At 39.6% G+C, this 27,053-nt stretch overlaps 1 protein-coding gene across 15 annotated transcripts in view; it reads left to right on the top strand.

Annotated features, from left to right (window-relative positions):
- The window catches only part of DTNB (dystrobrevin beta), a 241,875-nt gene that overhangs the window by 17,047 nt on the left and 197,775 nt on the right, over positions 1-27,053 (top strand). For all 15 annotated transcript variants that reach the window (XM_086325903.1, XM_086325906.1, XM_086325902.1 and 12 more), the window contains exons 2-3: positions 13,820-13,887; positions 26,702-26,782. In XM_086325903.1, the coding sequence (XP_086182029.1) occupies positions 13,821-13,887; positions 26,702-26,782 (148 nt within the window). In that variant the 5' untranslated portion in view covers position 13,820. The remainder of the gene's footprint in view (positions 1-13,819; positions 13,888-26,701; positions 26,783-27,053) is intronic.

Raw genomic sequence — 27,053 nt, 5'->3', positions numbered from 1 at the left:
AGACAAGAGAATAAAGGAAAAGAAATAATATAATTGTACTGTCTTTATTTATTTTTTTACATGATATTATACATGTTTCAATGCCATTCTCCCAAATTTCCCCACCCTCTCCCTCTCCCACAGAGTCCATAAGACTGATCTATACATCAGTGTTTCTTTTGCTGTCTCGTACACAGGGTTATTGTTACTATTTTTCTAAATTCCATATATACGCGTTAGTATACTGTATTGGTGTTTTTCTTTCTGGCTTACTTCACTCTGTATATTAGGTTCCAGTTTCATCCACCTCATTAGAACTGATTCAAATGTATTCTTTTTAATGGCTGGGTAATACTCCATTGTGTATATGTACCACAGCTTTCTTATCCATTCATCTGCTGATGGGCATCTAGGTTGCTTCCATGTCCTGGTTATTATAAACAGTGCTGTTTATAATAACAGTTATTATAAACAGAACATTGGGGTACACGTGTCTCTTTCCCTTCTGGTTTCCTCAGTGTGTGTGCCCAGCAGCGGAATTGCTGGATCATAAGGCAGTTCTATTTCCAGTTTTTTAAGGAATCTCCACACTGTTCTCCATAGTGGCTGTACTAGTTTGCATTCCCACCAGCAGTGTAAGAGGGTTCCCTTTTCTCCACACCCTCTCCAGCATTTATTGCTTGTAGACTTTTGGATCGCAGCCATTCTGACTGGTGTGAAATGGTACCTCATAGTGGTTTTGATTTGCATTTCTCTGATAATGAGTGATGTTGAGCATCTTTTCATGTGTTTGTTAGCCATCTGTATGTCTTCTTTGGAGAAATGTCTATTTAGTTCTTTGGCCCATTTTTTGATTGGGTCATTTATTTTTCTGGAGTTGAGCTGTAGGAGTTGCTTGTATATTTTTGAGATTAGTTGTTTGTCTGTTGCTTCATTTGCTATTATTTTCTCCCATTCTGAAGGCTGCCTTTTCACCTTGCTAATAGTTTCCTCTGTTGTGCAGAAGCTTTTAAGTTTAATTAGGTCCCATTTGTTTATTTTTGCTTTTATTTCCAATATTCTGGGAGGTGGGTCATAGAGGATCCTGCTGTGATGTATGTCGGAGAGTGTTTTGCCTATGTTCTCCTCTAGGAGTTTTATAGTTTCTGGTCTTACATTGAGATCTTTAATCCATTTTGAGTTTATTTTTGTGTATGGTGTTAGAAAGTGTTCTAGTTTCATTCTTTTATAAGTGGTTGACCAGTTTTCCCAGCACCACTTGTTATGTACTGTCTTTAAAAATAAAACTTTTTTTTTTTTTTGGCCACACTTCTTGGCTTGTGGGCTCTTAGTTCCCCCATCAGGGATTAAAGCTATGCCCTTGGCAGCAGAAGCACAGAGTCCTAACCAATGGACTGCCAGGGAAGTCCCTAAACTTTATTTTTAAGAACAGTTTTAGCTTTACTGAAAAATTGAATAATAATAGAGAGTTCCTAATGCATCCTACACCCTGTTTCCTCTGTTATTAGCATCTTACACTAGTGTGGTTCATTTGTTGCAGTTAATGAACCAATGATGGTATGTTATTTATTATTAACTAAAATCCATACTTTATTCAGATTTCCTCAGTGTTTACTTAAAGGCCTTTTTCAGTTCCAGAATCCCATCTGGGATGCCGCATTACATTTAGTTGTCATGTCTGTTTAGACTTCTCTAGGGTTGTCAGTTTCTCAGACTTTGCTGGTCAAGTTTTTGATGAAACAAGACAATTTTGAGGAGTACTGGTCAGGTATTTTGTAGATTTCCCCTCAACTGAGATTTGCCTGATGTTTTTCTCGTGATTAGAAGGGGCTTATAGGTTTTGGGTAGGAAGACCATAGAGATAAAATGCCATTTTCATCACATCATGTCAAGCGTATGTATTGTCCACATGGTTTATCACTGTTGACCTTGAACTTAATCACTTGGCTGAGGTAGTGTTTCTCAGGGGTCTCCACTGTCAAATTATTTCCCTCTTCTCCATCACCTCTTTGGAAGGAATCACTGTGTGCAATTCACATTTAAGGAAGGGAGAGTTATGTTCCGCCTTCTTCAGGGCAGAGTCTCTGTGTAGGTTATTTGGAACTTTTCTGCACAGAATATTGTTGATTCTTCATTTATTAATTTATCCACTTGTTTGTGTTAGTATCAACTTAAAGATACTATTAATACTTAATTAAATTTTGTTGCTGAATTTTTCCATTGTTGGCCATTGGGAGCTGTTACAGTTGACCTCTGTGTCCCTTTGATATACTCCTATCATATGGTTTTTTCCTCCCAGAACTTCTTTCTCTACTATCAGTACAAGACAATCCATGCTCATCTTGTATATTTCCTGCCTCAGGCATTTCTCTGAGGAGCCCTGTTTCCTTTTACTGGAGAACGGTATTATAAACAAAAATTTGGACCCTAAAGGTGCTCCTTGCTTTGTGATACTGTTTCTAGGTCCTCTCAGTTGCCAGAGCGAGGACATGTATGTGCTCAGTGCTCAGTAGCGTCCGACTCTTTGCGGCCCTGTGGACTGTAGCCCACCAGGCTCCTTTGTCCATGGGCATTCTCCAGGCAAGAATACTGGAGTGGGTTGCCATGCCCTGCTTCAGGGGATCTTCCCAACTCAGGAATTGAACCCGAATCTTCTGTGTCTCCTGCATTACAGGCAGGTTCTTTACCTAATGAGCCATCAGGGAAGGAGATATATATGTGTGTACTAATGCATATACATAAACATACCTACAAACACTTTTATTTGTTACTGTATATCTATATATCTCCAGTGTTCTTGCCTGGAGAATCCCAGGGACAGGGGAGCCTGGTGGGCTGAGTTCACCATGCACTCACAGTGATGTCTCCAATTGTGGTTCATTACATTACCACCTGGATCATTCTGGCTTCTCATCTTGCTTATCTGTAACCTCACACGTCACCATCTGCCATCTGTTTACTTAATTGTTCAATTATGCATACATGCATCACAGTATTAGAATTGTTAGCTCATAACCCTGGGAATGGGCTTCCCAGGTGGCGCTAGTGGTAAAGAACCTGCCTGCCAATGCAAGAGACATAAGAGACGTAGGTTTGATCCCTGGGTTGGGAAGGTCCTCCGGAGGAGAGCATGGCAACCCACTCCAGTATTCTTGCTTGGAGAATCCCCATGGACAGAGGAGCCTGGCAGGCTAGGTCCATAGGGTCACAAAGAGTTGAACACAACTGAAGCGAGTGAACACATAGGCATGTGTGCAACCTGTGGGAAACTAGAGGACAGTAGTTACGTGTATTTTATATTGCTTTTAGTTTTACAGACTCCATTCACTTCTAGAGTTACTTAGGTCACTGTACTTTTCTCCCTGTTCAGTGAGGTTGGTTCATTTCTTTGTAATACAGTTAGATTGTTTTGTCATATTCTGCATTTCATCCAGGAATCCTCTGACCTCCTAAATGATTAAAAAAAATTTTTTTACATACATTAAATTTCACTCTGTGTTGTAAATTTCTTTTGGTTTTCACCAATGTGTAGCATCATTGTCCGTTACATGTATACCATTACAGTATCATACAGAAGTTTTATCATCCTAAAAATTTTGCTGTGTTTTGCCTATTCATTCCTCTTCCTTTGTCCCAAATCTTTGGTAACCACTGATCATTTTATCATTTGTATAGTTTTTTTTTTTTCCCTAGAAGATCTTATAATTGGAACCATATAATATGTAGCCTTTTCATATTGGCTTTTTTTCACTTTGCAATATATATTTAAGCTTCATGTCTTTTCTTGACTTGATAGTTTATTTATTATTGCTGAAAAATATCCCATTTATGAAGGCAGTAGTTGGTTTATCTATTTATTCCCCATTGAAGGGCATCTTGGTTCCTTTCAGTGTTCAGCAGTTGTGAATAAAACTGGTATGAACATTTGGGTACAGGTTTTGTGTGAATACACATTTTCCACTCAGTATTTATAGTATTTATTGGTTAAATACCTAGTGCAGTCGCTGAACTGGCTGGTAAGACTGTGATGAGTTTTGTAAGCGACTGTAAATTGTCTTCCAACCAGGCCGCCTGTGTATTCCGACCAGCCGTGGATGCGAGTTCCTGTTGCTTTACATTCTTGTCAGTTTTTTGGATTTTAGCCATCCGTATAGGTATCTAAGGCTTCCCTGGTGGCTCAGATGGTAAAGAGTCAGCCTGCCATGTGGGAGACCCGGGTTCGAGTCCTAGGTTGGGAAGATTCCCTGGAGAATTCCATGGACAGAAGAGCCTGGTGAGCTACAGTTCATGGGGTTGCAAAGAGTCAGACATGACTGAGCTACTAATACACACACACACGCACATGCACACACGCACACACACACACAATAGTGTTTAGTGGTATCTCATTGTTGTTTTACTTTGTAATTTCCTAATGACAGATGATGCTGAACATCTTTTCATATGCTTACCATCTGTATAACTTCTTTGATAAGATATCTGTTCACATCTTTTGATTATTTTTAAGTTGGGTTGTTTTCTTACTGTTGAATTTTAAGAGTTCTTTTCATAATTTGAATACAAGTTCTCCATCAGGTATATGTTTTGAAAATCTTTCACTCTGGCTCTTTTCATTCTGTTAACAGTATCTTTTGCAGAACAATTAATTTTAGTAAGATACAATTTTTCCTTTCATGGATAGTGCTTTTGGTGTTATATCTAAAAACTTGTTCATTCAGTTTGGCCTTGGGCTTAGGTCATTAAATAACCTTTTCTAGGAATTTAACAGTTTCAACTCCTTTCAGATTGAAGAAACTTTGCTTATATCCTAACAGCTAGGCTCTAGTCTTCTCTCATTTTGTAGACTAAAGCTGTACTATGGTTCTTCTTTTGTTTTAAATTTTGCTTCAAAGATGTTTATTATTGCACTGTTCATAATAGTAGATAGTTGGAAATATTGTCAACAGTCAAGGTACAGATGAATGATTGTGATAAATTCCATTCTCTCATTCAAAATTATGGTTTGAAGAGTATTCATTGATGTGGAAAGGTGCTCAAATATATTGTTCAGGTTTTTCCCCAGCTTTATTGAGGCATAATTGACAAATAAAATTGTATATTTAAAGTGTACAACATAATTTGATAAATGTATACATTGTGCAGTGATTACCACAATGAAGTTAATTAGCTCCTTCTTTCTTGTGTGTGTATGGTGGTGGTTTGAGATATACACTCTTAGCAAATTTCAAACGTGCAATAGAGCATTATCAACTGTAGTCACCAACCTGTGCATTTGACCCCCAACTCATCTTTTAAGTGAAAGTTTGAATCCTTTGTATCTCCCCACTTTCCCAACTCCCCAGCCCCTTGGAACTACCAATCTACTCTGCTTCTATGACAAGTTTGACTCCTTATGGATTACACATATGAGTGAGATTGTATTTATTTTTCTCTGGCTTATTTCCCTTTGTGTTCTGATTTTTTTAATTGGGTGGAATGAAGTTCCTAAGTTGAGTGATTAGGATCTGCCGAAGAGCAGGCATGTGTGCATAAATGTATCTTATGGATTTCTCTGCGTATTCACAGGATGAACTACAGGAAGAAGGGGTTGCAGAGTCCTGAGATCATGGCGTCATTGAATTTTATTTGTGCATTCATGTGGACAAAAATTTTGGCAGTTGAAATGGGAAAAAAGGGTGGCTATGAGCATGATTATGAGGAAGGAAATGGCAGTGTTTGAAATCAAGGTTAGTATGTGAAGTGGATGATAAGGAGGTGTTGGTTACTTCTAGATTATGAGGCTCAGAAAAGGCAAAGTGCCAGGAGTCCGAGTGGAAGGAAGAAGAGAGATGTGTTTATATTCACGAAAGTGTTTATCTTTAAAGTCGTATCAGGAAGAGAAGGACACATAATCGGGTTTGGTAGTCGGATTGGGGTTCCCTGGTGGCTCAGCAGTAAAGAATCTGTCTGCTAATGCAGAAGACGTGGGTTCAATCCCTCAGTTAGGAAAATCCGCTGGAGAAGGAAATGGCAACCCACTCCAGTATTCTTGCCTGGGAAATGCCATGGACAGAGGAGCATGACTGGCTGTAGTCCATGGGATTGCGAAAGAGTGGGACATGACTTAGAGACTGAACACAGCAACAAAGTGCTGATCTTTAAAGTTGTATCAGCAGGACAAGGACATATGATCAGGCTTGGTAGGAGGATTAGATCTTTGTCAGGCGTGGACTATTAAGATTGTAATTACAAAGATAGAGATATCAGTATCCATGGAGCTCTGGAATGGAATCACCTCAAGGCTGAGGAAAGTCATTTATAGTCATCTTAATTTTTGTGTACCCCATACATTTGGATTTTATGAAATCTGAACTATAAGATTGATTGAAATGGAAAATCTTTAATATTTTAGTTTGAGTTCCACAAAAAGCTGACTCTTAGACAAGAATTTGAGTGCAAGTATGAGTTTTTGTTTTGCATGTTATGCTTGCAGATACTTGTAGGGGACCAGGAAGTGAATAGGGAAGGGAAATTAGCAAATAAAGGCTTTGTTATCAAACAAGTTCCTACTGTGGGTAACTGAAGCTTATTCCCACCAGCGAGCTCCAGGAGCTCATATAACATGTCCTCGGGGTTATACCCCTGAAGGGGCTTCCCTGGTGGCTCAATTGGTAAAGAATCCGAGCGCAGTGTGGGACACCTGGGTTCGATCCCTGGGTTGGGAAGATCCCCTGGAGGAGGGCATGGACCCACACCAATATTCTTGCCTGGAGAATCCCCATGAACAGAGGAACCTGGGGGGCTATAGTCCATGGGATCACAAAGAGTTGGACACAACTGAGTGACTTTCACATGCTCAAGGGGCAAGGTAGGTAGAGTGTGTGTATACCAACTACATCGAGCATTAAGACTGTTTCTGCTGCTGCTGCTGCTAAGTCGCTTCAGTGATGTCTGACTCTGTGCGACCCCATAGATGGCAGCCAACCAGGCTCTGCCATCCCTGGGATTCTCCAGGCAAGAACACTGGAGTGGGTTGCCATTGCCTTCTCCTGTTTCTAGGAAAGGGTAAATTTATAGTATTTTATAGTATTTCAGGCCTGTTATGCAGAGTAGGAAATAGACTTTAGAGGTCAGAGAAAGCCTGGTTTCTCTATTAAAACAAAAACAAAGAGAAATAAAGAAAAGCAGATCCTATCAGTCAGTATAGAAGGATTCAATAAAGGTCAGGAGATAAGGAAAATGAGAGCACTCTATAAACTCTTTCCTTAATACCCTGCCATGCAATTCCCACATCTTCAGCTCATTTACTTTGGGCCATCAAAACCCCCACGCCGACTTACATGAGCTAGTCTACAGCGTGTTAGGACTGGTGCCAGGTGTCCTTTATAGAACATTAAATCCTGGGTCACGGGCCAAGTGTTGCCATGTCAGCAGACTTTGTCTTATCTTACACTTGGCTCAGGTTGAACACTTGTCAATTCCAGGTATGTTCTTCCAGTTCTTGTTGGTGCATATCGTCAGGTCCACAGCTGTTTGGATGAATCCTCACTTTTCTGTCCAAAGCGGGGCCAGCCCCTTCCAATTCTGTTGATGTGAATGAGGCTGGACCCTGGTTATTAGCCTGGAAACAGGGAGGAAGGTAGGGACAGATTTTGAGGTGGGTCAGCATCTTTTGAGGCATGCATCTGAGATGAGGCCTTTGCGTGGGCTTTAGGCTGAGGAAACAGCCTCTGAAGCAAGAGCAGGAGAGCCACTTCTGCCCCAGAGTGTTCAGGAGAATCTTGGCTGGACTGTGAATTCAATCTTCTATAAGTTGTCTACCTTTATAATTTGAATTTGAGCCTGATTTTTAGCACAGTCTGCTCTCAAGTTGTGGGAGCTGAGGGTTCCTTAGAAAATGCTGCCATGGAGATCATCTGGCTGTCATAGCTTGCTCTGAGTTGGTTCTTGACTGATTTAAGTCTTGCTATTTTCTTTCTTCTGTGCATAAGTCCTTCTTAACAAAAGCTCAACCATTTAATTGTCTTTAAAATTCCTGGTGCTCCTGTCTCTCTCTCAAATGCGAAAGCTATTGCATAAGCCAGTCATCTTCTAAGTGTATCCCTTACTAGTTTCACCTCATCAAGAGTCTTAGTACTATCCATGCAGCAGCACACCAGGGGTTCTCCGCAAGCCACTTACTGCTAGCACTGGGATCCTTGTCATCTGCTTGGCGAGTGATCCACTTACAGACTTCATCTCAGAGGTCTGTTTTACAGGATCAAATCTGTCTTATTTTGGATTACCCTAGAACAAAATGCTCTGTAAGGACTCAAGTGCAATTTTTTTTTTAAATTATTTTTTAGATCCTAGAAAATACTGGTGAAAGAGTGGAGAAGTGAGACAGAGAAGAGAAAGTAGTTAATAAAGTATTTCATATCAGTTGCCATGGGTGAGCAAAGTTAATTCCAAAGGGGAGCTCAGGAAGTCAGTGGAACACATGGCCTCAGAGTTATTCCCTCTGATAGGTAAAGAAGCTGGATTATTTATATATTAACTTCCATCAGTGGGAGGACTGCTGTCCAAGGATGTTAATCCCCTGGTACTTCTGGACTGCACTGCAAGTGTCAAAGCCTTCAATGGCCAGAAAAAGCGTCAAATAAAGAAATGCAAATGCTGGCAACCGGAAGCTGATAAGTTATGCATCAGAGTAGTAGTATGGGTAATGGAATAAAGGCAGAATATCTGCAGGTCCATTGCACCTGCTAAGTTAACAACTAAGGTCAGTATTGGGGCTTCTGTTGAATAACAAGCTTTTCTTCCATGTTGGCTGGTTTTGAGAGTTTTTCTAAAAATATATTCTTCTGGATACAGGTCTTGTGTCAGACCTGTGATTTGTAGATATTTTTCTCCCAGGGTGTAGCTTTTGTTTTCTTATTGGTTTCTTTCATAGAACAGAAGTATTTAATTTGGTCATGTCCAGTTTATTATTATTATTTTCTTTTGTGCTTTGTGCTTTTAGAGTGATGTATCAAACTTGAATGCAGGTCAGGAAGCAACAGTTAGAACTGGACATGGAACAACAGACTGGTTCCAAATAGGAAAAGGAGTTTGCCAAGGCTGTATATTGTCACCCTGTTTATTTAACTTATATGCAGAGTACATCATGAGAAACGCTGGACTGGAAGAAACACAAACTGGAATCAAGATTGCCGGGAGAAATATCAATAACCTCAGATATGCAGATGACACCACCCTTATGGCAGAAAGTGAAGAGGAACTCAAAAGCCTCTTGATGAAAGTGAAAGTGGAGAGTGAAAAAGTTGGCTTAAAGCTCAACATTCAGAAAACGAAGATCATGGCATCCGGTCCCACCACTTCATGGGAAATAGATGGGGAAACAGTGGAAACAGTGTCAGACTTTATTTTTCTGGGCTCCAAAATCACTACAGATGGTGACTGCAGCCATGAAATTAAAAGCCGCTTACTCCTTCGAAGGAAAGTTATGACCAACCTAAATAGCATATTCAAAAGCAGAGACATTACTTTGCCAACAAAGGTCCATCTAGTCAAGGCTATGGTTTTTCCTGTGTTCATGTATGGATGTGAGAGTTGGACTGTGAAGAAGGCTGAGCGCCGAAGAATTGATGCTTTTGAACTGTGGTGTTGGAGAAGACTCTTGAGAGTCCCTTGGACTGCAAGGAGATCCAACCAGTCCATTCTGAAGGAGATCAGCCCTGGGATTTCTTTGGAAGGAATGATGCTAAAGCTGAAACTCCAGTACTTTGTCCACCTCATGTGAAGAGTTGACTCATTGGAAAAGACTCTGATGCTGGGAGGGATTGAGGGCAGGAGGAGAAGGGGACGACAGAGGATGAGATGGCTGGATGACATGAGTGACTCGATGGATGTGAGTCTGAGTGAACTCTGGGAGTTGGTGATGGACAGGGAGGCCTGGCATGCTGTGATTCATGGGGTCGCAAAGAGTCGGACACGACTGAGCGACTGATCTGATCTGATCTAATCAGACCACGAAGATTTTCTCTCATGGTTTCTTCTTTTACACTTTTACATTTATGTCTGTCTTCCATTTTGAATTTTTTATTTATGGTGTGAGGTATAGGTCATTTTTTTGACATAAGCATAACCAGTTTTTCTGACACCAAGACTGTCCTTTCTTCATTGAATTTCTTTTGTATCTTAAAAAAAAATCAAGTGGCCATATTTGTGTGCCTCTGTATCCAGACTCTGTTCTATTTCGTTGATCTGTGTACTTGTCCCTTTGTCAATATCATGCTGTCTTGATTACTGTAGTTTTTTAGTAATTCTTAAAATTGAATAGTACGTGCCTCCAACGTTATTCTTCCTTTCCAAAATTTCTTATCTGGTCTGTAGCTTTAGGCTCTCCATATAAAATTTAGAACTGTCTATATTTACAAATAATTATGCTGGGGTTTTGATTAGACCATCTGATTAGATGATACATCTTTGTTCAAATTTTTGACTCCTGTAGTTTTCCAGGGTAGCTGCTTTTGTTGATACTGCCACTGCTTGGCTGGAGTGGGAGAAAATGAAGAAAAAGAAGAGAGGAAAAAAGTGCTGGGAGAACTTGAGAATGGGAAGTCTCTCCCATTCTCTCTGGATGGGCTTTAGACTTCTTTCTTCTCTTTAAGCTGTAGCTAGAGGATTTTTCCCAGATTCCTCTGTGCTAGGTTCAGGGGTTTGTGCTTGTTGAGTTCAAGCCAGGGGTTCAAGAGGGAAAAAAGGATAAACTCACCAGCTGTTTGGTGGTATTTTGGATTCTGTTGTATTCTTTCCCAGTCCACCTGGTGATATTTACTTTCACAAACCTCAAATAACTCCAGCACACATTCCGTGCAGGTGTATAATTTGATGGGAGAGTAAGGGCTTCCCAGGTGGCTCAGTGGTTAAAAAAAAAAAATCGCCTGCCAATGCTGGAGATACGGGTTTGATCGCTGGGTTGGGAAGATCCTCTGGAGAAGGAAATGGCAACCTGCTCCAGTATTGTTGCCTGGGACATTCCACGGACAGAGGAGCCTGGCAGGCTACAGTCCATTGGATTGCAAAGAGTCGGACATGACTGAGCACAAATGCACAAGGTCAGTTTGTGCTGACTACCTTAGTAATTTCTAAAACTTCCTGGGGGAAGATTATTAGTAAAAGTATACTGACACAGCATTTTGGAGGGCAATTTGGCATTTCTTTGGAAGGACTGATGCTAAAGCTGAAACTCCAATACTTTGGCCACCTCATGCGAAGAGTTGACTCATTGGAAAAGACTCTGATGCTGGGAGGGATTGGGGGCAGGAGGAGAAGGGGACTACAGAGGATGAGATGGCTGGATGGCATCACCTACTCGATGGACAAGAGTTTGGGTGACCTCCGGGAGTTGGTGATGGACAGGGAGGCCTGGCGTGCTGCAATTCATGGGGTTGCAAAGAGTCGGACACGACCGAGTGAACAAACTGACTGACTGATCAAAATTTTAAATGTGTATAGCAGTGAAGAATGAATCTTAGAGTAATTAATAAGGCAGTTGCCAAGGATAAACTTCTAATAATGGAAGTGAAACTCAAACCCTTGTGGAATGTGGGATGATTGTTGTCATTTTGACATGGGAACGTGCTAACTGAACTGAGCCAGTCATTTGTAGTAATGCAATATTAATTACTGTTGCTTTAGGTTGGGTTGGCATACTTTTTCTTAAAGGACCAGATAGTAAAGATTTTAGACTTTGCGTGCCAGATGCTTTTTGTGGAAAACACTCAACTCAGCCTTTGTAGTATGAGAGCATCCATGCTAGTCACTTCAATCGTGTCCGACTCTGTGTGATCCCATAGACGGTAGCCCACCAGGCTCCCCCATCCCTGGGATTCTCCAGGCAAGAACACTGGAGTGGCTTGCCATTTCCTTCTCCAGTGCAGGAAAGTGAAAAGTGAAAGTGAAGTCGCTCAGTCGTGTCCGACTCTTAGCGACCCCATGGACTACAGCCTACCAGGCTCCTCTGTCCATGGGATTTTCCAGGCAAGAGTACTGGAGTGTGATGCCATTGCCTTCTCCGGAGAGCATCCATAGACAATAGATAAATGAATAGATGTGGCTGTGTTCCAGTAAAACTTTATTTGCAAAAACAGGTGACAGGTCAGATCTGGTCCAGGGTAGTATAGTTTCTCTAGTTTAATTGTCCCTGCTTTACATGACCTCTTGCTTCTGGTGCTACCGTATTCATACATGTAGATGCGGGCTCTAAAGTGGCATTGGCAGTACAACATGTTTTTATTAATTTTTTCAAGATTAATCTGGAAATAAAGACAAAATTAGAAAATTGTCCTGAAGAATTTAGGGATCTCCAGGAATTCTTAGATTCTACTTTGAGAAAAATTAATTTAAAGAACAAAGTAGAAGAAATTTAATAGGTTATATATTTTATAAAGGATATTATGATTCTGTATTTTGTGTTTAGCATTTAAACTTTGTAATACACAGTGAGATACCAAGTTTTTGGATAGGAGGGAGGAGGTTTTTGAATACCCTTTTTCTTTATAATTACAGGTTACTGGTCCCAACTCTTGCTTTTTCTCTAGGACTTAGATTTCATTAGATTTTTTTTTGCTGTTTCTGGTTGCTATTTCTTCGGCTTACTTTGCTTCTGTTTAAAACTGTTTCCTCTTGGGGGCAAATTGTTAGGTAACCATCACTTACTATTTGGTAACATTACAGTGATTTAGGAAAGGGATAGTTTTAATGATCAAAATATTAATTGCAGAATGTTAAGGAATATATTTACATTTTAAATTTTCTTTAGGCTATAACTAAACTTTCAGTAGGCACTTGCTTTAATGGATATGTAATTTGTGTAGTCATCATTTAATTTATGATTCTAACACATTTGAGAATGTTATGTAAATAACTCCATGATCTACAGTAGTTTAATGCGCTTATGGAATTATTTAGCATATGCTATTTGTAGATACTTTTTACTTCATAGAGTAAGGCAGAGTTTAGCTGAAATTGTCACAAATTTTACATCAGTAAGGTCCATGCAGTGGGCTATTGTGTTCTAGCCTTTTAAGCATAGAGATTTGAAATGTATTTAGAAACAACAGTTGTGAAAGAAGTTTAATGAAAGGGTTGCAGTTTTGCTCTATTGCTTCTGCATTCTGTGTCTTTGAGCAAGTTAGTGTTCTTTTCTAGACATCTGTTTTCTAATCTATAAAATGGGATAATAATAATGCCAACACTCAGAATTGTTGGGAGAATTAAATGAGATAATGCATGGAAAGAGTTTTATTTTTAAACAAAGTGACTGGCATAGTGTAAGTCATGTGATTAAAAACTTATGTTTAGGAGTTCTTTGAATTTGTGCATGAATTCCTCTTTCAGTACTTTTTAATATAAAAATAAAAGATTTTATTTATATCTTTTATGTATAAGCTAATTATCTTAATGTTTTTATTATTATAGCCTTTCATTATAATTATTATCTAAATTATTTTTAATAACATGTTTATCTATGTAAAACAGTAGGAATATGGGGAAATTGTCTTGACTAATCCAGGACTCTGTAGAGAAAATAAAGTTAAAAATAAGACATGGCCCCATATTGTCAGCACAGGAAGCAAGTGTATGAGCTCATTTAAGTATTGACTTTATAATATTTAGAAGCTGTCAAATAAGGGGACAGTAGTTTGTCTTTTTCTGCCTCGGGCTTCCACTTTACTTTTATTGGTATCCTTTTAATGTGTGCATAGACGGCTTGGTTTCCTGTACCTCTCCACAACAGACTGATAAGCACTTGATGGAATTGTCAAATTACACATTTGTTTACACATTTGTTTACTGTATCCTTCTTTGTCTCTAGGATGATTGAGGAAAGTGGGAACAAGCGGAAGACCATGGCAGAGAAGAGGCAGCTGTTCATAGAAATGCGTGAGTCTTCTGGAATCCTTGTTTGTATTAATATGTGGGAATGTCTTTTTTCCCCCTGATCAAATCACAGCTTTAATCAGAAGTTTTATGTTACAAATTTTAGAAGGAGAGGAATGGGAGTTAAAGAATCATGCAGTTGGAGGACACCAAGCCAGAGCATTACTTTAATTGAATTAACTTGAGTTGCTTTCTTAAGCAAGGTCATAAATAATGACAAATATGTTAACTAGAATATCTGTGCATTTAAAGCATGCCAGTCAATTTAGACCTCTTGTAATAACTCCATTGTTACCATGAGCTTGCAGGTGATGATAAATAATATGTTACGTAAATTACCTTACTGTAGATAAAGACTCTAATGTAGAGAGAACTAACTGTTAGAACAACACTTAGAGCTGTAGGAAGAAGTAAAAGTAGGAATGTGTACTTTGGTATGTAACTTTACTATATACCCTTTAAAATCTTCTGTTAAAACATTCTTACATATTGTTATTTATTCTTATATATTCCTATATTCTTCAGCAAAGAGGTCACCTTTTCATTGAATTTTATTTACTGAGAATCTGTTATATTCCAGGCACCATTATAGGTGCTAGGGTTGTGTTAGTCGTGTCCCAGTTGTGTCTGACTCTTTGTGACCCCATGGACCATAGCCCACCAGGCTTCTCTGTCCATGGAATTCTCTAGGCAACATTACTGGAGTGGGTTGCCATTCCTTTCTTCAGGGGATCTTCCCCACCCAGGGATCGAACCAGCATCTCCTGCATTGCAGACAGACTCTTTACCATCTGAGCCATATAGGGGAGAACAAAACACAGTCCCTGACTTCACTCATACTGTTTTCATTTTAAAGGGAAACTGACAAAAATGGAAACCAAATAAATAATAATTCTTGATATTAAGAATTATCTGGCATGCACTCTCATGGGCATGTGAGAGAGCATGATCGGGGAAATATTTAAAGTAAAAATTGGGTATTCTTCAAAGAATTGGGTTGATTGCTTAGTGAACGTTATCACTGACATAAACTTCATATAAATTACCATTCTGTGTAACAAACTCAAGAATATGGATGGTCTGGGAGATGTTTGGTGGGTGTGGCTGCAAGAGTCACCTCTATTTCTCCACAGAAAGAATTGCATTGGTGGTGATGGTATCTGCTATGGGAAGCCCCACTCTTATTTCTAACTTCACCCCAAATCTCCAGCATAATTACCTTCTAAGGATGCAGAAACCACTGTTTGCCACCCTGATGACTTGGCCCTATCATCCAGGTGTTGAGTTGACTTTAGTATGTCGATTTTGAATCTCATGATCTTTCTCTCTGCTCTTTCATTACTCTTAATGTTAGTTTATAGACTTCTACTGACGTATCTGTCAACACTCACACCAGAGTAGACCGTTGATTACAACTGATGGGCCTACATTGGCATATTATAACAACCCAAAGCCTATGGTTTACATTCTGGTTCATTCTTGGTGGTGTACATTCTACAGAACTGTATAATTTTTAAAGAAAGGCCTTTTGACTCTTACTTTTGCAATACTTTTACCTCTTTTTCATTATCTACTGACTATACAGATACTATAGTTAAGAGTTGGGAGGATAGCAGACATTCTTGTCTCGTTTTTGACTTGAATGGGAGTGGATGTAATATTTCACTATTAAAATGATATTTGTTATAGGTTTTGTACCTTTTATCAGGTTAAGGAACTACCTTTCTGCTCTAATTTACCAAGTGTTATTACTGTTATTTTCTTTAAATCATGAATGAGTATTGAATTTTATCATTTGTCTCTGCTTCTCTTGAGAGGAATGTATTTCTCCTTTTTAAAAAATTGAGATATAGTGACATATATTTTTCCTTTACTCTGTTAACATACATAATTCTGGAGCCAACAGTCTTTTTCTTAAACAGTCAAAGAGTAAATATTCTAGGATTTGCAGGCGATATGATTTCTTTGTCATAGCTACCTTTATTATTGTGCCATTCAGTGGTATTCTTAAGCCTTTCTGTTTTTGGACAATAGCTTTAAATTTCCTATTTTAAACAGTGATGAAATTAGTTTGTTAATTCTTTGGGTGTTATTTTTTTTTTTTTTTTGACAGCACTGCATGTCATGTGGGATTTTAGTTCCCTGATCAGAGATTGAACCTGTGCCCCCTGCTTTGGGAGCATGAAGTCTCTTTACTTAATATTTTATCTTTTAGACTTGAACCCCATGAAAGTAAGAATCACATGTATTTATCATGATAGCCCCATCAACTCAATAAATATTTATTAAAGGAGAAATTATGTAGAAATTTGATAGTTTATACTTTTTATATGATATAAAATTCTAAGAAAAATGGTAAGTGATAGTTTCTCAACTCTGGTACCAAAATAAAAGCTTCCTAGTTGAGTCTACAGTATACTTGATGCCAGGCCTTCATATTCAGAGATTCTGATTTTATTTTTCCTTTTCCAGAATTTTGTCACTTTTATTGTTTTTTTCCAAGAAACTTTTGGCTTTATTGGTCCTCTCCCTGAATCTTTGTTTTCTACCTCATTATTTCATGTTATTACATGGTTTATTATTTTCTTCTTTCTACTTTAGGCAGTTCTATATTTTTATAGGTAGAGGTTTATTTTCAGACTTTTTTTTCTTTCTTATGTAAGCACTGAATACTTTTTCTTGACTTTCTATTTTTGTAGGTATGTCTTCTGATATATACTATTATTATTATTATTATATTTCTGTGTTTTCTAATTTCTCTTATGAATTATTTAGAAGTATCCTTTTAAACTAGTAAGTGGATGTTTTTAATTATAAGAATATTTAGCTTGATTTATGGGTCAAGGAATGAGGAACACTCTAGAATCTTTGTGTTTCTTGATATTTTATGTTATTTGTTTTTCTGAATATTCCCTGAATGCTTGAAAATAATATTATCTCAATCAAGCTTGTTATATTTTATTAAAGTCTTTTTTCCTTACTCATTTGACTGCTTGATCTTAATTACTGGAGGTGTTGAAAATCTCTGCATTGATCATGGATTTAAAGTTTTCCCCCTGTAGTACTGTCAGTGTTTTGAAGCTTTTGTTCTTAGATGCATATATATTAAAATGTTCTGTCTACCTAGAAAATTGAATCTTTTATTATTAAATAGGTACATTTTTTCTAGTAATGTTTCTTTGCTTTGAGGTCTGATTTGTTGTATATTAATATAGCTATACCAGCTTTCTTTTGGTTAGCATGCCTAGTACAGTATATTTATTTTTATTCTTTAAATTTTTTTGTTATGAATGCTGTTATGAATACTGATATGTTTCATTTTTCTTCCATTATATTTTGTGCTTCAATTTTGTTGTTTCTCTGTTGTGTTTTGTTTTTTCCCTCTTTCCTTGGCTTTTCTTAGATGAATTGAGCTTCCTTCCTTCCCATTCTACTTTTTTCCTCTACTTAATTGTGGGTTGTATGTTCTTTTTCTGTTCTTTTTGTGGTTACTCCAGAAATTTTAACATCAATTGAAATGAAGTCCAAATCCTATCAATATTTATAACTTTGTTCAAAGTAGTATAAGAATATTAGAATGCTTTAGAGTACCTCCTTTATGAAATAGACGCTACTTTTTGTGTTTTTTGAAGCCCACAAATTAAACTTTATTTTTATTCTGTATAATCCACTTTTGTTTTATGCAGCCTATTTGGTTACCACTTTCCTTGCTTGCCATTATTTAAAAAAAAAAATTAAATCTTGGTGGAATCAGCCATGTGTCTCTACCATTTCCCTTTGTGGGATTTTAAAACTTTTCCCCCTAGTTCACCAACTGTGAGAGTCACCCTTCAGTGATCTTGATTTTATTTGTACCTTCCTGTCTTCTGGGACCTCTGGCTTCATCTTCGGTCCCTAGGGTTTCTAATTGGACTGCCAAGAAAAAAATGAGGAAGTCATTCATGTTCATATTTGTTACTTATTCAGACTATTTTTTTTAAATATTTTTTTCTTAATCAGAAGTATTTGTAAAAGTTTTTGGACAGCTCTGAAATGTTACTATACATTTATTAGATTTATAATCTCTCCTCTTCTTTCTCCTTCCATGCTTCTTGTCTCCCCAGTTAGATTCCTTTCTCAGCAAAGTACATTTATTTCCTCATGCCTCTCATTGGTCTACTGAGCACCTCCACCACATCTTATGGCTTCCTGGAACATCTTTGGAATGCTTGGCCCTATTTGAAGAGGGCTAAAAGCATCAACATGTTTACACAGGAAGAGGAGTTGGCTGCTCCACTACTTTTATTATCTCCCTCCATCAGCCTTTCTTTGCTAGTGTCTACAGTTGTATAACCTTTTGACTTGACTTTATATTTTTCGGAAAAGAACAGATCAGAGTCTTTTATACCAGGCATTCCAGAACTTCCTAATTTTCAGTAGTTTATTCATTCAGTAAGTATTTAGTTGTTGTTTAGTTGCTCAGTTGTATCCGACTCTTTGTGACCCCATGGACTGCAGCATGCCAGGCTTCCCTGTCCTTCACCATCTCCTGAGACTACTCAAACTCGTGTCCATCGAGTTGGTGATGCCATCCAACCATCTCATCCTCTGGTGTCCCCTTCTCCTCCTGCCTTCAATGTTTCCCAGAATCAGGGTCTTTTCCAGTGAGCTGGCGTTTTGCATCGGGTGCCCAGAGTACTGGAGCTTCAGCATCAGTCTTTCCAATGAATGTTAAGGATTGATTTCCTTTAGGATGGACTGGTTTGATCTCCTGACCAGCAGTCACGTGCCTTACTTTGGGGCATATCGTAATGAATAATACAATGGTAACATGGTCTCTGCCTTCTTGGATCTTGTTTTCCTGGAAAAGGGAACCAAGAATGATGGGGCAGTAGGAGCCATGTTGAGGGAAGCCAGTGGTGTCCAGGAAGAAATCTGGGAGGAAGCGATGTCCTGGCTGAGTCAGCCCCATATGTGGTGAAGGAAGGGCTGGGACATTATCGCCTATGGAGGCTCAGAGGTGAGAGGCCCTGGCTTGTTTGGGTAATTACATGTAGTCCAGACTAATTGGAGTAGAGTGTGAGATAAAATTTGAGAGGTGCACGAGGCAGACCTTTAAATTGAGTTAGATAATCCTGTGTTGCTCTAAACTAACATTTTATTTGTTAGGAATGAAGATTCCAGCTTCCTCCTGTGGGGATTTTGATGTAGGCTTCTGATACAGACAAATACAATAAAACCCTTCCATTTGACTCTTTGCTTTTTTAATTATACTCCAGAATATCCATGTCCATTTCTCATTAATAAGTAGAGCCATAATGTGCAAAGAAGGGTTAATCCTTTCTGTCCTTTCCCTATCTTTCTCCTCTGCCTCTTGGGTATCCAGTGTCGCATTGGTTTCCTGTCTGTCCAGGACTTTCACTGGGCTTTCTAATTGGGGCCAGAATTCTGCCTGGATATTTAGTTAAGACTCTCTGTACCATTTCTTGATGAACTTGAAACATTGTCTGATATCAGTATAATATTAAAATGACATTTTATTGTATTTCTTATAATGAAATATTCTTGAAATGAATAATAATGAAGAGTAATTCTTTCTAAGATTATGACATCTGGTCCCACCACTTCATGGCAAATAGATGGGGAAACAGTGGAAACAGTGACAGATTTTATTTTTTGGGGTTCCAAAATCACTGCAGACAGATGGTGACTGCAGCCATGAAATTAAAAGATGCTTGCTCCTTGGAAGAAAAGCTATGACTAACCTAAACAGCATCTTAAAAATCAGAGACATTACTTTGCCAACAAAGGTCCATCTAGTCAAAGCTATGGTTTTCCAGTAGTTATGTATGGATATGTATATGAAAGTTGGACTATAAAGAAAGCTGAGCACTGAAGAATTGATGCTTTTGAACTGTGGTGTTGGAGAAGACTCTTGAGAGTCCCTTGGACAGCAGGGAGATCCAACCAGTCTATCCTAAAGGAAATCAGTCCTGAATATTCATTGGAAGGACTGATGCTAAAGCTGAAACTCCAATACTTTGGCCATCTGATGCGAAGAACTAACTCATTGGAAAAGACCTGATGCTGGGAAGGATTGAGGGCGGGAGGAGAAGGGGACCACAGAGGACTCGATCATTGGACGGCATCACTGATTCGATGGGACATGAGTTTGAGCAACCTCTGGGAGTTGGTGATGGACAGGGAATCTGGTATGCTGCAGTCCATGGGATCTCAAAGAGTCAGACATGACTGAGTAACTGAACTGAATCCTTTCTAGTTCAGAATTTCCAAAGTGATATTCTAATCATTTAAATTTCTTCACTCGGGTTTTTTCTATTTTGTATTTGCCAAGCTAACGTATTTTCTGATCAGGAATTTAATTCAGGAGACCCTGGTTTGACTCCTGGGTTGGAAAGATCCACTGGAGAAGGGATCGGCTACCCACTCCAGTATTCTTGGGCTTCCCTCGTGGCTCAGCTGGTAAAGAATCTGCCTGCAATGTGGGAGACCTGGGTTCAATCCCTGGGTTGGGAAGATCCCCTGGAGAAGGGAAAGGCTACCCACTCCAGTATTCTGGTCCGGACAAGTCCATGTATAGTCCATGGGGTCGCAAAGAGTTGGACATGACTGAGCAACTTTCACTTTCACTTTACATAGGGGAAGTATTAAAAAAGCGAAGGCTATACTTAGTGGATGTGGATTCTTGTTATATAGATCAGGAAAGATTGGACTGCTCCAGAAGAAGGGAAATACATGGGAGGCTAGAGTACTTGATTTGTTGAATATTAGTATAGTGAGATTTTAGTGAAGTTCTAAGGTTATTGATAGGTTCCCTTGTGCCTATTTCCAGTTGACCCAAATGTGCCCCCTCCTAACAAGTCAGGGACAACCATTGATATGCCTTCTGACATATGGAATAGCTAGCTATCTTTCAAAGAGCATGCAGGTGGTCTCCCCAGCACACATCTCACAGTACGGCCATCCAGACGGTCCCTTCACACCCCTGAGCCTTTGTACAGCTCTGGGACACCCCTCCCCACTTTGTCTTGGCAGACAAACCCACATTCTCCTTGGCACCTAGCCTGGGTACCTATTATATCCTCATAACTACCTTCTATTTATTCTCCATAAGCACCTACCATCAATTTAATGAAATAATAGTTAATGTCTATGAACCCCTTGTAATTGTTGAGTTGTGGCTCAGACAGTAAAGAATCTGCCTGCAATGCGGGAGACCTGGGTTTGATCCCTGGGTTGAGAAGATGCCCTGGAAATGGAAATGGCAACCCACTCCAGTGTTCTTACCTGGGAAATCCCTTTTGAAATTATTTTTGGATTTGGACTGCTGTTAAATTTTAAAGAAATGATAGTCTGGCCAGAAATTCTTAAAATTTCTGAATTCTGTAATAGCCCACTGCTATCTATGAAGTGAAGTGAAAGGGTTAGTTGCTCAGTCATGTCTGACTCTTTGGGATCCTGTGGACTGTAGCCCTCCAGGCTCCTCTGTCCATGGAATTCTCCAGGCAAGAATACTGGCGTGGGTAGCCATTCCCTTCTCCAGGGGATCTTCCCAACCCAGGGATTGAACCCAAGTCTCCTACATAGGACTTCCCTGGTGGCTCAGATGGTAAAGCGTCTGTCTACAATGCGGGAGACCTGGGTTCAATCCCTGGGTCAGGAAGATTCCCTGGAGAAGGAAATGGCAACCCACTCCAGTACTCTTGCCTAGAAAATCCCATGGATGGAGGAGCCTGGTGCAGGCTACCGCCCATGAGGTTGCAAAGAGTCGGACACGACTGAGCGACTTCACTTTCACTTTCACTCCTACATTGCAGGCAGATTCTTTACCATCTGATCCCCCAGGGAAGCCCTACTACTATTTGTACATTTTCCCCTATTGCATTTAGAGTGACATATTTTCTTAAGGATCAGACTGGCAAAGGAAAGCAGAGTGATACTTAACTCTTGACTGGTTCCTGAAACTTTAGCATAGTGATTTCTGGCAAACTGAAGCATTTGGAGTCTTCTGTTTTCTGAAACTGTTTAGCTTTGGACTTGCATGGTATCTGCTTTATTTCATCTTTTGTGGTGACTAATCTGATTCTAACTGCACTAGAGAAAGAGTTTGAAGAGAGTGAGTTATACCAGATACACTGACTTTTTTTTTTTTTTTTTACTGTAGTTACTTCTCCACTAGCAAACATGGCCTAATAAATGCCTTGCAAAAGTCTGATCAATTAGATTAATAATCTTTTGTTTGATCAGCTGGGGATGGAACTTCCCTTTCCTAGCTGTTAACATCCTTTTTCTCAGTGTTTCTCATAAAAACATATGTTTCAGTTCAGTTCAGTCTCTCAGTTGTGTCCTACTCTTTGTGACCCCATGAACCGCAGCATGCCAGGCCTCCCTGTCCATCACCAACTCCCAGAGTCCACCCAAACCCATGTCCATTGAGTTGGTGATGCCATCCAGCCATCTCATCCTCTGTTGTCCTCTTCTCCTCCTGCCCTCAATCTTTCCCAGTATCACGGTCTTTTCAAATGAGTCAGCTCTTCGCATCAGGTGGCCAAAGTATTGGAGTTTCAGTTTCAACATCAGTCCTTCCAATGAACAAACAGGACTGATCTCCTTTAGGATGGACTGGCTGGATCTCCTTGCAGTCTAAGGGACTCTCAAGAGTCTTCTCCAACACCACAGTTCAAAAGCATCAATTCTTCGGCGCTCAGCTTTCAACTCTCACATCCATACATGTGAGAAAAACACTGGAAAAACCATAGCCTTGACTAGATGGACCTTTGTTGGCAAAGTAATGTCTCTGCTTTTTAATATGCTGTCTAGGCTGGTCATAACTTTCCTTTCAAGGAGTAAGCGTCTTTTAATTTCATGGCTGTAATCACCATCTGCAACAATCTTGGAGCCCAGAAAAATAAAGTCAGCCACTGTTTCCACTGTTCCCCCATCTATTTGCCATGAAGTGATGGGACCAGATGCCATGATCTGTTTTCTGAATATTGAGCTTTAAGCCAACTGTTTCATTCTCCTGTATCACTTTCATCAAGAGGCTCTTTAGTTCTTCTTCACTTTCTGCCATAAGGGTGGTGTCATCTGCATATCTGAGGTTATTGTTATTTCTCCCAGCAATCCTGATTCCAGCTTGTGCTTCTTCCAGCCCAGCATTTCTCATGATGTACTCTGCATAGAAGTTAAATAAGCAGCGTGACAGTATACAGCCTTAGCTACAGTGATTTAATGATGGTTTATTTCTTAAATGCCCTTGGACATTTGTCAGCATTCTTTCTTAAAATCATTGGTTTGGTTTTGAATAATTAATGTTTAATGGTTCCAACTTAAAATATTTAGACTGAGATAGTAACATAGAAGGGCTTCCCTGGTAGCTCAGCTGGTAACAAATCTGCCTGTAATGCAGGAGACCCTGGTTTGATTCCTGGGTCGGGAAGGTCCCCTGGAGAAGGGATAGTCTACTCACTCCAGGATTCCTGGACTTCCCTGGTGGCTCAGATGGTAAAGAATCTGCCTGCAATGAGGGAGACATGGATTCGATCCCTGGGTTGGGAAGGCATGGCGACCCACCTCAGTATTCTTGCCTGGAGAATCCCCATGGACAGAGGAGCTTGGTGGAGTACAGTGCATAGCGTTGCAAAGAGTCGGACACAACTGAGCGGTTAAGCACGGCACAACCACAGTAACATAGAAACTAAATGAGTGAAAGAGAATCAGACTGAATAACTTCAACATAGAAGTATAAAACTTTGAAAACTACAAAGTATTATTGAAGGAAATTAAGAAAGTACTAAATAAATGGAAAGATATCCTGTGTTAAAGGATCAGAAAATTTATCATTAAGATGGCAATATTCCCTAAATGGATCCATGACCTCACTGTGGTTCTCATGAAAAACTGGCTTCTTTACAGAAAGGGATTCAGCTGGTCCTAAAATTCATATGGAAATTCAAGGGACCCAGAATAGCCAAAATGATTTCAAAAGAGAAGAGCACATTTTGAAGACTCACACTTCTGAATTTGAGAACTATTGTACAAAAGCCATAATAATCCAGATTGTGTGGTACTGGCATAAGGATAGATATATCATCAATGGGATAGAATTGAAAGTTCAAAATTAAACCCATACACCTGTGGTCACTTGATTTTTCACAAGGATTCCAAGACCATTTAATGAAGAAAGAATAGTCTTTTGAACCAATAGTGGTGGGACAAGTGGGTATCTATATGTGAAAGAATGAATTTGAACTGCTGCCTTGTGCCACATAATAAATTAACTAAAAATATGTCATGTGCTTAGTCGCTCTGTCGTGTCCGATTCTTTGCAAGGCGCCGCCGGGCCCTTCTGTCCATGGGGATTCTCCAGGCAAGAATACTGGCGTGAGTCACCATGCCTTCCTCCAGGGGATCTTCCTGACCCAGGAATTGAACTGGGGTCTTGTGCATTGCAGGTGGATTCTTTACCATCTGAGCTACCAGGGAAGTCCAGGATCCTGGAGTGGGTAGCTTATCCCTCCTCCAGGGGACCTTCCTGACCTAGGAATTGAACCGGCATCTCCTGCCCTGCAGCCGGATTCTTTACCAGCTGAGCTACCAACAAAGCCCCGAAAATATGTCATAGACCTCAATATAAGAGCTAAAACTGTAAAATGGTTAGAAAAAACATAGGTATTAATATAAATCTTCATGAACTTAGATTAGGCAACGCCTTCTCAGGTTTGACACCAAAAGCACGAGTGACTAAAGAATGAGTAGATATAGTGGATTAATCAAAGTTAAAAACTTCTGTACTCTAGTGGATATGACTAAGAAAGTGAAATGACTACTCACAGAATGGGAGGAAAAATTTGCAAATCATATGTTTCATAAGGGACTCATATCTATAACATTTAAAGGACTCTTACAACTCAATGATGAAAGACAGACAACCCAATTAAGAAATAAGCAGAGTGACTCATAAGGGGAAGAGGTTTCTTTTTGAAATAGTGAAAAATTTCTAAAAACTGTGGTGATGGTTGTACAACTAAATTGAATACTTTAAATGGGTGAATTCTATTTCAAAAAACCTGTTATATTAAAAAAACAGGACTGAATGGTGTATGTATGCTGCTGCTGCGTTGCTTCAGTCGTGTCCAACCCTGTGCGACCCCATAGACGGCAGCCCACCAGGCTCCCCCATCCCTGGGATTCTCCAGGCAAGAACACTTGAGTGGGTTGCCATTTCCTTCTCCAATGCATGAAAGTGGAAAGTGAAAGTGAAGCCGCTCAGTCGTGTCCGACTCTCAACGACCCCATGGACTTCAGCCTACCAGGCTCCTCCATCCATGGGATTTTCCAGGCAAGAGTACTGGAGTGGGGGTGTATGTATAGAAGGATAGAAATTTTGTGAGAGCCAGGTGATGAAGGAAATAATTTTAATCGTGACATCAAGGTAAAGGTTGATTGAAATGAGATTAAAAGAAATCTTTGCTTCAATTTTTGGTCAATAAGTATATTCACCAAAAACCTGGAAAAATCCTTTTTTTCCCCTATACTGTGAAATGAGCAGAAATGAGAGATGACTGTAAATATTGGTAGAAAAAGAAAATTTATGACAGTTCCCTTTCACTCTGTTGAGTCAAAAGTTGCTGCCAGATCTTACAAAGGCAGTATGAATGGGAAAAAAAAAAAAACAAAAAACCTCACATTGGAGGTCAGAGTTCCTTGAAGTGGGCTTAACGTTCAGAGAGACTTTTACAGCAAATTGTGAAATGCAAACAAAGTTTGATTCATAGCCTCATGTAATTTAGGCTTTGTTCTAGTTACTTTGGCTATATATCACTTATCCCCGAACAGTCATTTATTTTACATCTTTTTTTGGGTCTGAAAACAGAACGTCATCCAGTGCTGATGTCTTGACTTTGCTGCATGAACCTGAGGCCTCTGCTGGAGGCTCAGACTCAAGGCTGGGTCATTTGACTTGCTCACTCACGTGTTTGGCAGTTGCTGCTGACTTTGAGCTGATGGACTCGGTTCCTCTGCCTACCAGCATCTCTGTGTGGTCTCTCCACATCCAGCTACTTTGGGTTTCTTTACAGCAATGATGTCCAGCTTCCAAGCATCCTCAGAGAGTGAGAGCAGGGCCAAGCTGTCCCAGGTTTATCACCCACCTTCAGAAATCAGGCAGTGTTCCTCTGCCACACTATCTTTGTAGAGGCAGTCCCCATGACTTCACATGCAGGTGGAGGGAAATCATCTTTAGCCCTTGCTGGGGAGGGGCAGTGTACTAGAAGCACATAAAACAGTGGTCTGGAAATACTGGCATGGCCCTTTCTCGAAAAACCCAGTCTGCCTCAGACATGGAAGGGGACCTTAGAGATCAGCTGGTCCAGTTCCCTGATTTTTCAGATGGGGCCAGTGAGGCCAAGAAGAAGGGATGTAACACGGCCACGGTCATGGTCCAAGGTTGGTGGTCAGACTGGGGCTGGAATTGAGCTTTCCTGACTCTAGGCTGAGGTCTTTCCTACTCTACCACTGATTTTCACTTTGCAGAATGTGTAATTCATTCACTCAAATCATGAGTGGTCCTGCCCTAGAGTTTTCCTAGACTAGCAGACAGACTGATGTAGGCAAAACTGCTGGCGTCGTGCTTGGCATGGAGTGGGCACACAGAAGCGTTTCTTAACCCTTCTTCTCCACCTTGTGTTTTAGCCAAAGAAGGCCTAATTGACATGTTATGTATAGCCTGTGCCAACACAGTAGAATAGTCACTTCCCTAGTGTGTGGAAATTAAATGGTAAATCTAATTGAAGGTTTTTTATTTGCCCTTTTTCAGGTGCTCAGAATTTTGATGTCATACGACTATCAACTTACAGAACAGCTTGCAAATTACGATTTGTACAAAAACGATGCAACCGTAAGTCATTTCTACTCATTTCTATGATAGAGCTCTTGATAGTGTAGAGGTTTTTACTGTGTTCTAGTCATATTGTAATGTTAATTAAGTTATTTTTTATCATAAGTGTTTATTAGAATGTAAGCTTCATAATGGAAAGAACTTCTTGATTTATTCTGGGTGTCCCTCAAAATATTTAAGAAACTCAGTACGGTAACCAGCTTTGAGATTACTTAATTCTTTAAATGGGAGAATTGATTTCTCCTTGTCACTGTTTTTAGTGAAAAGTTTT

This window comes from Bos grunniens, chromosome 11 (assembly GCF_055505025.1).
Source record: "Bos grunniens cultivar Pamir isolate PY7600 chromosome 11, Bosgru_T2T1.0, whole genome shotgun sequence".
Lineage (NCBI taxonomy): Eukaryota > Metazoa > Chordata > Mammalia > Artiodactyla > Bovidae > Bos > Bos grunniens.
Note: the sequence above shows the minus strand (reverse complement) of the source record. Positions and strands in the feature narration are given on the sequence as shown.